The 17,027-nt window shown below is 38.7% G+C and overlaps 1 protein-coding gene across 5 annotated transcripts in view; it reads right to left on the reverse strand.

Moving 5' to 3' along the window:
* The window catches only part of MCTP1 (multiple C2 and transmembrane domain containing 1), a 314,126-nt gene that overhangs the window by 19,658 nt on the left and 277,441 nt on the right, over positions 1–17,027 (reverse strand). For 4 of the 5 annotated variants that reach the window (XM_032205996.1, XM_032205997.1, XM_032205995.1 and 1 more), the window contains one exon: positions 13,290–13,367. The exons of the other annotated variant lie outside the window; for it this stretch is intronic. In XM_032205996.1, the coding sequence (XP_032061887.1) occupies positions 13,290–13,367 (78 nt within the window). The remainder of the gene's footprint in view (positions 1–13,289; positions 13,368–17,027) is intronic. 5 annotated transcript variants of the gene reach the window in all.

Genomic DNA, 17,027 nt, shown 5'->3' on the forward strand with positions numbered 1-17,027 from the left:
ATGTGAACCGGGAACTGGGAAAAAATCCAGGGAAATGCCTGAAAAGGCTCCACTGCTGGTTTTCTCCATATCTGCTCATTTCATTGAAATGGAAAAAAAGATCCCTCCTTGTTTATTAGAAACTGCTGGAAGTTTGGAAAGGATCTAAAGCTCAGCCATCTAATGAAGATGGGGTGGGTCCATGAATATGCAGAATCACAATGTAGGGTAATTTGTAACAATGTTATTTTAATGTCTAACCACTACCATAGTCTGTTCTACATTCATTTTAAACAAGCTCCAGCATACATAATGTCTCAGAAGGAAAAAAAAAGCACATATTTATTCTGGACCACAGTAAATTATACTCTGACTGAAAACTTAGAGGTGTTCACATTCTGGAGGCTTATATGTTCTGATATCGTACTGCAGAATAGAATAGCAGAAATTAAAAAAGAGTTGCTCAAAGGCAAATATTTACACAAATGTCCTTTTTTTTTTTTTTTCAGTAAAACAAACATCTGTATTTAAAGCAAAAACTTTGACTGTGTACTGTATGTATACAGCAGTTACTTTACAATAAAAGACCTTGGAGAAAAAGCTATCAGCTTGTCCTCAGTCACCTCAGGTGAGTTTACTTTTGAGAAATAAATAACGAAACTTCATCAGCTGAAATGATAATTAATGAGGATACCCTAGAATGAAGAAGGAAAACAAACTATTGTTAAAATTAAATACAAAATCCGGATGATTAATGTAATGTTAGAATAGTAACTGAAAAAAATAAATGGCCTGAAGCACAGAACTTTGCCAGTCTTCAGGCAATATTAACTTGCCCACTGAGTACTCATGACATACAAGGTACAGTGGATCACAAATGATACTATTTATACTAAATCCTACAAAAAAAGCAGGAAAAAATAGCCAAGATGTCTTGTATAGAGAAGATGAAAAATAGGTGTTTAATGGAATTTATGTGCTTTTCTGGAGAAAAACATAAACAACGTACTTTAACCAGTCACCACGTCACGTGCATTTCTCCACACCACTTCTTTTCTCATCATCTACTAACCTGCCTACTGTGGTATTTGAAAACCTGGAAGTGGCAAGATCCACAGATATACAAATCCTAGGAGCAAGGGGGGCTAGGAAACCTGCAGGGAGTAGTAAGCCTGACAACAAACTAACAAATTGTTGAAGTTTAACATTTCAGAGTGGATTTTGGGCATTAAGCAAACCAATGTATAAGACAAGCTTCTAGGAATGAGCAAAAGGGGCACCCAACAGCATTTAGCACTTGAAAGGCTGAAGGAAGAGTTGGCATTCAAAGCATGCTGACTCCTGTTGGGATTGGACCCTTTGCAACATGAGTTTATGTTCATGAGAGAAAACTGTAAATTGTAAAGTCAGTCTCCAGCCACTCTTCCCTCCCAGATCCCTGATCCCTTCCTGGCATTTCCACAAATGCCAGAGATCCTTGTAGGATGTCACCAGCTTCTAACAGCTTCAAAGCTTTGCTGCCACCAGCTGCCCACAGATGGGTATGAGTGACATGCCATCATCTCCTGATTTCCCAGTTCTGCCACTGCCGTCTGACTGTGTTACTGCATGATCTCTGAGATGGACCAGCCTCTTTAGAATACACTATAGTCATCCTTTTCAGCAGAGGAGACAAATTAGGCCTTAAAAAATAAAAATTAAAATTAAAAAAAATCACCATCAACTCATCACTTATTTGAGGACAACTCACAAAGAAGCAACCTCCAGCCAGAGTACAAGAATTCAACAGCAGCTCTCGTCTTCAACTTTCAGCAAACAGTTTCTGTATTATTTATTGTCTAGTAAACAAAGTTTAAATGCTTTTCAGCCTCGGTTGCAAACTTGGTACCCATTTGCAGTCCAACAACAGCAGGGAATAAAGCTGCCATCATATAATGCCTTTTTTCTCCTATGTGCCTGCTTTCCATAGATTTCATTATTTCTCTGGGATCTGCACACATTGTCATATCTGGGGCACAGCAATACTAAGTAAACAGGGAGAAGGGTTGTGAAATTTTTATCATCGTTGCAACAACTGGCTGTGAGGATATACTGTATTCACACTTTTTCCAAAGAAAAAAAGGCAGAGAGCAGGTATCACTCCTCCAGAAAAAAATCTCTACAGTATTCCAGCCTGACAGCTTGAAATTAAGCAGACAGGCACTTCAGATATCTAGACTTTGTGGCATAACAGTTAGCAAATACACCGCAGTAAGCACCTGCACTGGATTAAAACAGCTTTTTGTACAGGGCCACATTTGTATGGGATGATACTTAGGAAAACCCAGACAATGCTGGGGTTGTTTGCTATTAAATACATGGAAGGACTGCTCCTGCACTCTGCTGAAGAGCATTCAGCAGCAGAGAACTGCAGAAAAAAGGAGGTGGAGGTCAAGCAGACACTGAGATTCCCAGAATGTTTTCCAGGCATTTGGAGAATGGAGGTTCAGCAGCTTCCAGCGCAACAGGATGGATCCTTCTTCCCTATAACTCCTAACGGCCTTTCCCTCCACAAGCCTCTCAGTCTGCACCCACATGGATGTTGGGCACCCACACCGCTGTTAGTGGCGCAGCTGTTTTACCACAGGTCTCTTCAGAGCCTGTGGGCAAACGCCATCCAGCCCCCAATAATTTGTTATTGTTCATTTTGTTGATTTGTTCTATAACCTCTTTTACCAACATGCTTGATTTGAAGCAGATCCTATGCCACAACCCTTATGGGAAACCTCTGCTGGCTCCTCCACAAAGAATACAGATGCAAGAAATTAGGAGTAGGGCTTAAATTCAAGGCCCCACATAGACTGTTTTTAAAAGCACTGTGTGAAGGGCAGTCTGGAATTTTTAAATTATTTGTGACTGAGTTACTGAAACATTTCAGAATGGAAAACCAGACCAAACAATACCAGAAAAGCGAATGATAATTTACACTGTTCTCCAAAGAAATCTTTTACACTGCTCCTAAAAGAGAAAGGGTATTAAAATAACCTAGCAGGAGAAAGAGGTAAAAGAGCAGACATATTTCAGAAGATTAATAGTGAGCTATCATAAAATTTGATACTAGAGCTGATGTTATTTAATGTATTTATTAATCCACATCAAAAAGAAAGAAGGTTGAACCACCAAATTTATAGGTTACATAATTACTAAAGGAGGTGATGTCAAATTTCTGAGGAATATAACCAAGTTAAATGTATGCCTAACACTGGTGGTTTAACTTTACCTAATGACATCATATAACCTGATGAGATAATTTCAGCTGAAGAATTGAACTCAAGTTAAAAATAAAAAAAAAAAAAGCTGATCCAGAAAAAAAATAGAGACAAGAGCTATTGAAATCATAAAAATTCTGCAAAGAAAAATAAGACAATGAATTACAGAAAACACTAGGACATTTTAATTTATACAGAAGATGAATGAACATAATCAAGATATTCAAAATAATGAACGGTTTAGGGAAAGCTAATAGGGGCTCTTAATTACTCTCAGAAGGCACTAGTGAGAAATGTTCCACCAACTGGAAAGGCAGCAGAGGTAAAACTGGTAAAAGTGAATTCTTCTGTTGATACCATGCAAAACTCAGTGGTGGAGATCACTGCAAGAACATTATTAATATGAAGAGATTAATAAAACTAATGGAGGAATTAGGCATATGGAAATTTTCCTGTGAAAAAGGTTATCAGAATAGTGCATAGAACAACTACCCGTCATTTCAGACAGAAACACAACACAGTTAAAATTTCTCACAGAACTCAAACAAGAACACTTCGAGACAGAATAAAGTCACTATGAAAACAGGATATAAAACATAAGCTGAAATCTTTGCTGTTTATTAGTTGAGATACTGCATCTTTGTTAAAAGCTGTCAAAGTAGTAGTAGAAAAACAAGAAATCAATGGACAGAATCAAGGAAGTGCTGGTATTGTACACTAGAAAAAATACTGAGAAATAAAGTCCACTTCTTTCTAAAAGGGTTTGCACAGATGTGAACAACAACAATAAAAACTCTCCTGCTTTTTCAACTTCTCCAAACAGTGAAAACAGAACTTCCAAAGCCTTTCTGAACAAAGAGGTCACATAAATGCTTTCCAGCTACAGAGCTGATTTCTTCTAAAAGGAAAAAAAAAAAAAAAACACGCTTTTGGCTAACCATCCACATACCAGAAAAATAAACACTTAATTTTATCATTTTTTTTCTAGTTATGAAGATTGAATTTAAGAGAATAAATGGCATACTTATGGCTGTAACATTATTCACTTACACCAACAGTTATGTCCTAACAGCTATTTTATGTTTCCTTCTCTTGAAGTCTGCCAACACATGCTTTGAAATAGATTAATTTTTATTACATCGTTGTACAGCAGCATGTACGAGAACAAATATTTAAGATCACCAGCTTTCTCAGGGAGGAGGGGAAATCAGAATATCTCCAACATGATTTCAAGCTGTAAATCACCTGAGAACCTTTGCTCTGCCTATAAAAACACAACAGCAATTTTCTTAGAGTTTGCTTACTTGTAATTTACATGACAGAAGAGCTTAGAAATCAGATCCTGCCAGTCAGTGCCCCAAAGTTTGGCAGGAAATTCTTCCCTGTGCTGAGGAATAGAGCTTCCCTTTCACCACAACTCTCAGCTTTGGAGAAGCTGGCACTCCTGAGCTCACAGGTCCCACATAGCCTCAGCCCAGAAATTTCATTCCCTTTTTATTGAATTTACTACTTTTGATTCCTGTTGGGTGGAAAACATTATTGTTGTGCTTTGGGGGAGAAGAAGGGAAAGAATTCACTAACAAGGCTTATTTGAAAACAGAAGTGTGTGGCAGTGCAAAGCATTTTTCTGCAGTACCTGGAAGCACCTGGGAAATGCCCCGTGGTATTATATTAATGCAAAGGGAATTTAAGGAAGTTCCCATGTCGACTGGAGGTGGCACAGCCTGTTTCAGCACGCTTCCAGGACTTTGTTTGAGATTGCTCCCCACCGCAGGGAGATGGATCAAGTTCTTTATTATTAACGGTATTAATATTAATAAATGACAGTAACAGTAATATTAATAATTAATAGTAATAGTACCAACCACCATTATTAAGACTTTTTTTTTGTTGTTTGCCCTAGGAAGGGGCACGGGGACCCATCAGTGCAGGTATCCCGCGTCCCCAGACGAGCCCACCCTGCAGCAGGGCCAGAAAACCCATTTGCTGCATCACAGAGGGTGGATGAAGAATGCAAAAAAGCACTAAATACTACGTTAACAATTACCTCAGAGCATGTGAGATAACAAAGCAAGCCTCGTTAAACCAGTGTAAATTGGGCACTCTCTCTCAGAAAAGTAGTATAAAGAGGCAGCCACCTTCTTCAAGGCTGGTTATTACCATTATTTTCTACCTTTCACACATGGGTGCTACTGACCTTCCTCAGTTCTCAACATGTTGTATTCTTGGCTGCATTTGCAAATGCCTAAATGCCCCGCTGACACAAGGGCACCATTTTGTACAGCACTGTGTCATTGCATCCAGTCCTGGCTTCAAAAGGGCAGAGATCTGCTTGACAGCAAGAGGCTATTACTTAATACTGTCTTCCACGCAGTTATTTTATTTCCAAATTCTTTGTATTCCATCTATGTGGCATCAGTGCTGTTTGCCAAATCCAGTCACAGTGATGTGCTTCCCCCTCCCCATCTTCTCTAATATTATGGAGAAAAACAGAAGTATTGCAATTGGAAATGATTTACATCTTTAAGGGAAAGATCCAAATTATTCATCTGAAATACTATTAGGAAGCCATTCGATTTTTATGAGGAAAACCTCTTCATTCTGAGGGTGATGGAGCATTGGAACAGGCTGCCCAGAGAGGTTGTGGAGTCTCCTTCTCTGGAGATATTGCAGACCTGCCTGGGTGCCATCCTGCACAAGATGCTCCAGGTGATCCTGCTGGGCAGGGGCTGGACCAGATGATCTCTGGAGGTCCCTTCCAGCCTCCACCACTCTGTGACGCTGTGAAACAAAATGTTTCAATCCCATTCACACTTCTGTTTTTCCATACTGTTATTACAAATGTTACTTTCAATAAACATTTAAAAAAACCTCAGCCACCATTTAACTGGTATAAAGAGAGATCTAAATCTGTAAAACAACAGTGATAACTAAATGCTGCAAATTATATATAGGTTATACTGGAGGTAATTTAGCATATCTAAGCACTCTTCCAATTTCCTCCTTGAGTGCAGGAAGAATTGTACATTGAGAAGGGGAGGGAGAAGGAAGATAAAGACGGTGGAAGTCAAAAGCCTTTCAAAGTACCAGCAGAATGTAACCTGGCAAAAATTGCTGACTTTATAATCTCATGCCAGGCTCATAAGACAGGTATGATGACTGGATGGTCTCAGCATCTCCAAAGGAAAGGAATAACTCTGCATATCAAGGTAGCAGAAGTGTGTTGGAGTGCTAACCTCTCTCTATAAATGATGGAGAAAGCAAAGCAGGATATTAGTAGAGCATAACAGCAACAGTATTTCTGTTGTTTAGTTTCGTCTTTGAGGAAACACATGCTTTTTGACTCCAGGGAAGCCATTACAGACCTTGTCCTTGTAAACAACCTCATTAAAAAATAAAATAAAAAATTAAAAAAAAAAAAAAGGATATTGAAATAAGAACGTGGAGCTTTACTCTTCTCTGATCCTACTGATTTTAGGCTCTTTCATTTATCTTTTATTACCTTTGAAAAATATAATATTGCATTTTCTGAATGTTCTTCATTAATATTTTCTGAATATATCTTCTAAACGATCAGATTGTGGAAACTAACCCCTCCAACCCTCTTAAGGTTCCTGGGAAACTGACAGGGGGTACGGAAACCAACCTGGATGTCCAAATCCTGGTACTGTCTTTGGGGACTATTTTGATCAAAAATAATCATCACATGCTTCCAAATGAAAGTACACATTGTTATCATAATCCAATAGTGGCGACAAGGAGAGCAAACGTGTGGTAAATCTCATGATCTCTAAATCACCCTTTTAAATGAAAACAAAACAAAACAAAACAACAACAAAAACATGTTACAGTGGGCAGCACACAACAGTGTAGGTGAAGCTCACTGATGTCAGTGGTCCCAAGGGTTCATCACGAAGTTTTCTGAGCTTCTTTGTGCAAATGAGAGAATAAATTTAAGTTTGGACACTTTTTCTTTAAGTTTACAGAGAACAAAAATGGTCATGATCAATCCCCTCTTCAGTTTTAAAAATGGTAAATATAATGCACTTCTCTCTACTCTTTCAGCACTCTCTTAGTTTGCCATGAATTTTGGAAAAGAAATGTCATTAGAACAGGAAGATCTTATAATTCTCTTACCAGTCTAAGCATCACTTCCAAGTATTCCCCCAAATCAGTCATTAAAAATGCATCATGTTTCCTTTTAAACTGTTATTTTTTTCTGTTTTACATAGCTGAGAACATTTTTAAAGGATGTCCAATATCAGATAGATTTTAAACATTTTGTTGTATTTCCCTCCTCATGCACTACAGATACATTGTCTCCCTGGCATTGTCTTCTTTGCTGTTCAAGTTCTGGAATTTCTTATTCCCATTATGCCTTTTAGCTGATGAATTTGTCCCCTTTTTGCTCTCCTTACTTCTTTCCATAAAAAGGTCCTAATAGATTTTCTAATCTTTTTTTTTTTTTTTTTTTTTTTTTTTTTTCCAGTTAAAGTTTGTTTTAACTTTGGATCTTCAAGAAGTCTCATGAAATTACACAGACTGGATGTTTCTGTTGGTTTTTTTTTTTTTTTTTTCACCCAATCTGTGAACAAAGATCACTTAGGTTTTCTGAACTTCAATCTGCTTTGTGAATTTGTGGGGCAAAAATAATCCCTTGTGCACTGAATTGTATTCAGTTGGCCATAAATTCCAAGCTGCTGTGTGCTTATTATCTTAGACACTTGATTTACCCAAATCATAGCTATATTTTTAAAATGCTCTTTGAATACAAAGCTCTACGGACAATTTGCTCTCATATTCTTCAGTCATTGTGCTCACCTATATAGGTGAAACACATTGGAGTTTTTCTTTATTTTCTGCCTTCCCTGTATGTTTTCTCCTGATGCACTCATCCCACATTTTCTTAAAGTGTTACTGCATGGTCCTGCTCCTTATCAAATAGTAATTTTCTAGAACTATTAATATGTCTCACAAATGACATCATTCACAGGCTTAATCCCCTCGGGATTTGGCACTATGCTTAGCCAATGCATAGGATGTAGGTAGGAGAAGATATATTTAAAGAAAGAAAAAGAGAAAGATCTTTCTTTCTCCTCTCCATTTCAGGACACATGTACAGACTTCTGAATGCTAACAATCTGAAACCATACTCTTAATGTCTCACTATTAAAATCAGAATAGACAAAAAGAAAAAAAAGCTCTGTAAAACATTCTTATGCATATGAGGTACTTCCAGTAACACCTGTTAATGATCTGGAAGTGCAATATTAAAACTTTTTCCTTTCCCAACAAAGTCTAGGGAAAATAAATATTCCAATGTCTCAATTAAGGAGGGGTTGGTGTGGGTTGGTAGGAAAAAAAAAATATCACTTTCTTAAGAGTAGATTATGAACATTGTACAGGTAGGAAAATTAATTTAAAAAGCCAATGCAGTTGATTAAAAAACAACTAACCAACAATAAGAACAAACCAACCAACCAACAACAAAACCACAATCAGAAACCAAAGCTAAACATCTAGGGTTCAATAATTACTTTCTACCTTTTAGAAGTGTTCTGTTTTGGTTACCTGGAAAAATATTTGACTATGTGCTACGTATCATATCTTCTAAAATGTGGCACCTTTCCTTGCATTATAATGCTTTTGTAACATTACACCATTTGTTGTAAGAAATGGTATTTCTTCAGACTGGACCTGCTGGAGAGGAGCTCTGAGGAGAAGGACCTGGTGGACGACAGGTTGGCCATGAGCCAGCAGTGTGCCCTGGTGGCCAAGAAGGCCAAAGGGATCCTGGGGTGCATTAAAAGGAGCGTGGCCAGCAGGGCAGGGGAGGTGATCCTCCCCCTCTACTCTGCTCTGCTCAGGCCTCACCTGGAGTACTGTGTCCAGTTCTGGGCTCCCCACTACAAAAAAGACAGGGATCTCCTGGAAAGAGTCCAGCAGAGAGCCACAAAGATGATACGGGGCCTGGAGCATTTTCCCTATGAGGAAAGGCTGAGAGACCTGGGTCTGTTCAGCCTGGAGAAAAGAAGACTGAGGGGGGATCTTATCAATGTTTACAAATACCTTAAGTGTGGGAGACAAGGGGATTTGGCCAACCTCTTTTCAGTGGTTTGCGGGGACAGGACACGGGGCAATGGTCACAAAATGGATCACAGGCAGTTCCACACCAACACGTGAAAGAACTTCTTCACGGTGAAGGTGACGGAGCACTGGGACAGGCTGCCCAGGGAGGTTGTGGAGTCTCCTTCTCTGGAGATATTCAAGGCCCATCTGGACGCCCACCTGGGCAGCCTGCTGTAAGGAACCTGCTTTGGCAGGGGGGCTGGACCCGATGATCTTTCGAGGTCCCTTCCAACCCCTTCAATTCTGTGAATTCTGTGGACAGGTTATGCCTCTCTGAAACAACATTTGAGATCCTTTTCAAAATACCAATTTGGAGATAGCAATTTGGAAAGTACAAAATACTCTACAACTTCCACCAGGCTCCCAGGAATGGATCGCACTGTTCTTTAACTAAATCAACAGACACTGTCTCACACAGCTTGATTACTAGCAAAGAGGTTTATCACTGACATTTTTGTGAAGGCTTCAGCAATAAGAAGTGCTGCCCTTGAATCCACTGGCTTGGAACCCACCCTGCATGACCAAGATTTGTGAGTAACGTGAGTGCACTAACATTTGCAGGTATGTTGTTATTCTGTGGGAATTTGTCTGAGGCTTTGGGGGACTATGGTCCATGAATAAACAGTCCCTGAAGTCTGACTAGCATCAGATGAAAATACAGCACTAGTCCAGCCAGACCTTTCAAAAACAATCAGTCTTAAAGACAAGGAGCTTCCTGTGGTCACTTCATGGATGTAAGCTCCCAACTCCTGCAATAGGATGCCTCCAAAACAGTGGCATTTCATACCTTAAAGTGGCCTCATTTGCTTGGTGTCTTCTGTTTCTTTCCTCAAGCACCAGTAATTACATTCCTGGTCAGATTATTTTGAAAAGCACCTGTAGTCTTGTTTGAATACAGCTGTTTATAAGTCACTGCAGCTCTTCTCCATGGTCTTGCAGGTATTAGTTTAGAAAGCAAACCAACAAAAGGACAGTATGCAGCTGTCATCTGAACACTTTTAGTTCGTTTTCAAATAAAGAGACAACATTCCACTGGGGAAAAGGAAAACTTCAGCACTTGCAGAAAATGCCATTTCCATGTTTATGCACCAAGACTTCAAAATTCAGCATAAAACTTCAAAAAAACTCATGGTGCTAGAGAACACATTTTCTTCTGAATCAATATATCCTGAAGAAGATGGGTGAGAAAGATTACACAGGATAACAAATGTTTTTAAAATTTATGTAGTAACAAACTGGCTCTTGGGCTATAATATTATGTAATGTAATTTTTGATAATGCAGCTTTAAGCTTTCCCTGAACAGACTACAAAATCTTACTTTTTAATAGACTGTCCAGAAACCACAACTATTGCTATGCAAACCATTCCTCTATCAAAATGCATGGGAGTACACTATACCTCAGAAAACAGCTGAGTAAACTGTTTCTTGATCTTCACTATATGCTACATATTGATCTAAAATATTCATTCAGCATTTGTTTTTTGAGAGTGGAAAGGAGAGCAGACCAGGCATTTCACAGAATAGGCAAGAAGATGTTTTGGTGCACCCACACATATACACATATATTGAATTCCCTGAAAAGTTAAAAAAAAATAAATCCAATCAGAAATCAGCGTCTTACTCAGCAGCAAAGAAGGTATTCTGAAGTACCCCTATCTTTTCTATCCCTACTGATACTTAAAATTTCAACCAAAGAGTAATTAAAGACCAATAGACCTGTTCCATACTTAAATTTAAATTATAGCTAATACGATATATTAAGGAGATATCAAAGCATGGCTGTGTATGCTGGAGGTAGGAGGAACTGCAACATTTTTTAGTGTAAAATATATAAAAAAAAGCACATCTACTGAGCAATTGATCTTAAATATTTCTGAAGCAAGAAAGCTTCAGATTAGCACCAGTGTTTTGACTTTTTCACACTGTTAAAGAAAAACAGAAAGCAATACTTTTTTGACAGAATGCTTTTTTCTCAGACCTCTGTGTTACTTAGATGCCATTAGGTATCTGTTACATTACATAAATGAGTGGTGTCCATTTTGCTTTTCTAAACTTTTTGGCCTTCAGAACAAAAACAGTTTGCTAACATAAAACCTATTTTTGCCATCCCAGACTTTGTTACTTTAGCACTCAAGCAGACTAACAAAAGATAAAAAGGGAAAGGAAATAGGAGAAAAAGAAAGAGGAAAGAAACAATACATAAATATTTATTACCCATTTTTCTTATATGCTTTTTGAAATGTATGAAAATAATCCACATATGTTCTTCAGCTCAATTACTTACAAATAACCTATCTGTAGAATCAAGTAAGTCTGTCAGTTGTGCAAGTTTATTTTTCCATGTGCTATCTCGAGATAAGCAAGTCTGTAATATTAGATTTCCACTGACATAATTGTGCATGAATTCTGATCTGATTTAGTATTACATGGTGCAAAAGGTGACACATTTTCTTTACTACAACCCATTAGAAAAGGAAAGGAATTGCCAGCTTGTGAAATCTGAGGAGTTTGATTGAAAGACTGTGGGACTTTGAGGTCAACTCGGTGGAAAAGTAACTTGCTCAACTACCCCAGGCATTAAGCACTGTGACAAGCAAACCAAATACCCAGTGTAGTTACTCAGTTAGACAATCAATAAAAAACATTGCATTATCAGACTGCTACAGCTGTATTTTAACCTATCATATTACCTCATCTATTCCCAAACCAGTCAAACACACATTTGCTGATCACACAGATAACACAGATACCACCCCAGTCCTTAAGCCACACTTAATACTAAGCAAGAGTGGTAATAGAACTGTTTATTGCTTTTCCATATGCCATAAATTCTAATTTTCTGTTCTATCTAGATGGTGCACCAAAGGCTGCACATCCAAAGTGCTACTGAGGTGGTGAAGCTGTCTTCCAAAACCAACACCTATGAGATTTGAGGTTAGCTCTGCACGCGCCCTCGTGGATGCTCAGCCAGCCCCTGCTCCCCCTGGGCTCCTCCTTACCGCATCCCTGCCCACCTGGTGCCAATCCATTCCCTAGGTTGTCTCTATCTTTGTTTTTTTGTTTTTTTGTTTTTTTTTTTTTTTTTGCCTCTGCATCCCCATCTCCTGCCTGTTCCACCTCCTGCAGGCTCTTCCACTCAGTGCTGCTCCCACCAGGTTCACAGGTGGTGTCCATGCCTGCAGCATGGGACTCAGCAGAAAAGCCAGGGAACCTGAAGGAAATGCAGTCCAGACCTGGCAGGAGCCCACACTGAGCAGGAGAAGCCGTGGTGGGTCCCAGCCCCACCTGAAGGATGCAGGCTCATTCCCTCTATGGGAATGCACGAGGGAATTCACAAATGGAGCAAATCTGCAGATTTCTGCTGAGTGCTGGCAAACTGCTGCCTCTTCCCCAGCTCAGACCTCCCACCACAAACAGGGATACAGTTTTGCAGAAATTAGGAAAGCCTCATCCTTCACATTACAGCCACCTGTCTGCCTGGCTATTTTCAAGTCTCTGCTAGCTATGGTACAGGAAGGTAGATAGTAACAGAATTTTTTCCAGAAAATTTTACAGAATAGTAACTGTATTTTTTCCACACTGAAAAGCAATATATTCTTCCCTTCACTTGTAAGTTGAAACCTAGAATGCTGATTTACTGGAAAGTTCATGTGTTTAAATAATTGGCCTGTAAACTTCATCATTCTGGAGCATGAACATTAGAAAATGTGGTGCATTTCATATACCAGTTCCCAAAAGACACCAAAACCAAGAAGCTACAAAAACAAATCAGCAAAGATGGAACTGCTATCCCAGCAGAAACTAGGAAGGGATTCAGGGTGGAGGAACAGGAAGAAACCTTTTTCTGCCGTGGAGAATCTGCAGAAGTATTCAAATATAATTTGAACTCTCCAAAAGCAAGTATAATGCAGGGCAGTGTAGCAGAAGGTACCTGGTAGCAAAAAGCCCGTAGCAAAGTCTCTAGATATCTGAAGTCTCTGTCACTTAGGAGCTGAATGTCCACAAACATCTGCTGGGATGGATGGAAAAAGTTACCCCTTTCTGAATGGAAGCATATCTGAATTTTTCTGAAGTTGATGATCACAGCAGTTCATTTAGATTGCGCACTAAACTGCCACACCTTTGCATCTTTTACAGTAGTGATCAGTAAATGCATAAGATTGATATCTACAAAACTAAAAAGAAGTAGAACAAAGGCAATTATATGTAGTATTTGTCCACAAGCTTTATGTACACCCAATTTAGCTGTTTATGAGCTGCAAATGAAACCTGAGTGGCAGCAGACACTGCTCTCTGCCACAGTGCACTCTGTCTTTGTGGATGCTGCTGCACATTGCCGATGCTGATTCCACACCACGTTCATCTGGGAGCAGCTTTTGCACTTAAATTCTTTGGGGCAAGGGTGCCTGCCTCATTTTGTCAGGATTACATTTTCTGGATGGCCTGTCCTGCAAATTCTTCACTGATCCACACATTAGCATTAACTAACCAATGCAAAATCTACTGACACATTGATATGTCAAGCTGCACACAAAATATATACATGCTGTTTGCAAGAAACTGCAATTTATTTTCCCTTATTCCTGTATCTGTCTGTATAAAGCACAGCAATACCTGATCAACTGTCCAGTGAAATGCTTGTAGTTCACATTGCACTTTTTCTTACAAGCATTTCAGTTAAGCAAAAAGCACCTACATAGTTTTAAAGAAAGACTTTCAGTTGTGCTGTGCTGCTGGCCTCAGCAGCAAACCTCAGCTGAAAAACAAGACCATGACTTGCTGCAGAGAGCCACATTACTGGGCATCGTCCTCACCCACATCATCTTCTGCCACTCCTTCATTCACATTCATGTGCACATTCACATTTCACACCTCACCACATTCATGTACTGGGTCCAAGCAGTAATCACTCAACCTCACGCTAGTACGTCTGAAACCACCTCACTCTTCTACCCGACTTCCAAAGTTGTGCCTTATCCATTGCCACCTCTGCTTTCTGTGCAACTTGAATGAAAACCTGTTCTGTATCATGGGTTCTACATTTTGCTGTAGGACAAGACCAAAAAACATGTCTAAAACAGGTGTTTTGGGCTGCTCTTTGGAAGGATAAAATGGGAAGTTACAAATAAACCTAAAGAAATATTTGTGTGGCTGACAAATACTCATGTTAGGGGATAGAGGGGCTTGCTTACTTTTGCAAGCAGTATGTGACAGTGGCTTAAACAGAACCCGGATCTCATGAGTCTGTGTGCAACTACATCTAGAAAGAAAATCTAGAAGATATGTTAGAGAATGGGAAATAGTTCATTCTCCCTGCTTCTGAAGCCACTTAACAAATGAACGCCCTTGGAAGTGAGAAGCCAAGTGACCTGCATACATGTGAAGGTTTCAGTGAGAACCCAGCAATAAAAGCTTTTGCTCTTTTCCTTTAACACTTATCATTCGTCTCCCCTGAGTCACTGAGAAGACCACACAGATGCTTTTACTACGCATCATTTTATACTGCCACTTTTTGAGGAGCTTGGTAAAATATTTGGTAAAAACAGACCTTTGCTTAATCTCAAACAATGTCATTTAGCTTGGTTATGCTGAGAAGTAATACTACGGGTAGAGGGAAAATGTAGGGCAAAATTATGTCATATTCAGAAACAGCTAACATAATTAAGACATATTCTTCATTTAATTTAATAATTTATTGAATTATACTTGGATTACTTAATAAATGAAGAACATTACCCACACTACATTATTCACAGGTGAAAAAAATCATATACATGGAGGAGTGTAATTTGTTCAACAGTTTATAGACCCACAGTCCTCCAGAGACAACCTCACACACCTTTAAAGTGCCAGACTTTAAAGATAAATGTCACTAACGATCTTACTAATATTAGTGTGATACTGATCTCACTAATATTTGTTTTATTACACTGATTTTGACTGCACTGGGGTAAAGAAGCCTGATCCTGCAAGGTCAAAATCTCTCAGTTATCTGTTCTCAAAGGTGCCTGCTTTGACCAGAGAGCCCCTTTGGTGCCCTAGTCCTGAGTGGGATGAAATTATGAAACTGAAAGTTAAGGAAGTGACTGTGCAAAATGCCCACGTGATGCAAGTTCCATCCAGGCAGAATTAGCTCCACGACTGAGACTGGGATGATCAGAAAAGAGCATCAGCTGATGTTTCAGTTCCTGGGCTGAAGCAGTCTGCCCCTTCACCCCTCCTAGTAGGTACATAAACCTCATGACCCTTATGACTACCCCTCTGTGAATAACTAAACTGAGGTGAAACCAACTGCTTGACTTCTGTAGCTACTTATTATTCCAGAGTACTCTGTTGTAGGTTTGTTTCATAAGTAGTGATAACCTAGCTAAGTTTTTAGGGGACAACAGTTTCATGTGCAGCAAGCTGTTTAAATTTTATTATTTACAGCTGATATTTAAATGTTAGTGAATGTAGCTTTCTAATGGTGGAATCAAGCTACAGCTGAACTTGTGTGCCTATTAGTAACATTTTGGAACGTCCTCCTTTTACTCCACTGACTGACTATTTCTTTCTTGTTTTCCCACCATTTGTTTTATAGGAATCAACTTCCACTACAATAGATTACAAGCTTCTCTTTTATAGAATATATATGTATACACTGTATTGGGTTTACCTTTTCTCCTCCTCATGATGTACTCTTGGAAAAAAAAAAGGCAGGACAGGCTACTGAGACAGGTTATAAACTTGGCTTGGCCTGAAAACAAAGTTGGTACCTTCTGGCAAAGATGATTAAAAGCTTTAAAATGTTTTAATTTGATTCAACTATCCTTTATTATAAGAGCTTTTAGTTATCTTGAAACATACTAATATCGAATGAGAACTGAATAGATTTTGTTCTTTGCAAGAACAAAGCCTGGAGAGAGAATCATCAAAGAGTACAAATGATTGGAATATTTTGTATTACTAAAATATTGTTACTGTTAATAAAAAAAATTAAAATAGAATAGTGCTCATACTGTGTGTCTTCTTCCTCTTCAGTCTGTGACAGTAGCGTTACTCACTGGCCCAATTCTGTGACATGCTGAGTGCTTCCCACAAAATGCTGAGCTGAAATTCTCTGCAAATATCTGAAAACTATGTGGGACTTGTTCAAAGAATAAAGCTATGTGAAAAGTGTACCTGGACTTTTTAAATGACAAACTAAAATCTTTATTACATGTGTAGATTATGCATATTGACCACTACATTATCATTACATAACTGTGCAAAGACACTTTTGATAGCTTGTTGATAACTTGACTTCATGTAATTTAACTGACCCTTATTTGCTAAGATAGTGTGCGAGCCAGTGTTTGGAAGGAAGCCAAAAAATGAAGAGAGAGAGAAATCAGATTAAACTGTAAATCTTTGGTTGGCATAGATTTAGCAAGCAGTATAGAACATATGGGATGCAGAATCCAGTGCTATTTCTTTGAAAAACTAGTATTAAACTAAGGACAAATGTCTGAGCCAAACTCATCTCAGTTCTTAAATAGGTAACATGGAAAAGAAACAAAATTAGAAAAAAAAGTAACGAACTGTTAAACATTGCTTTGCAATTGATACAGCAAGAAGTGTACTTGCCATTTTTTTATTAGTCATATTGTAACTGAAGATGAAACTTTATATTCTCCAGTTTAAAAAAAAC

The sequence above is a fragment of the Aythya fuligula genome, chromosome Z, assembly GCF_009819795.1.
Source record: "Aythya fuligula isolate bAytFul2 chromosome Z, bAytFul2.pri, whole genome shotgun sequence".
Classification (NCBI taxonomy): domain Eukaryota; kingdom Metazoa; phylum Chordata; class Aves; order Anseriformes; family Anatidae; genus Aythya; species Aythya fuligula.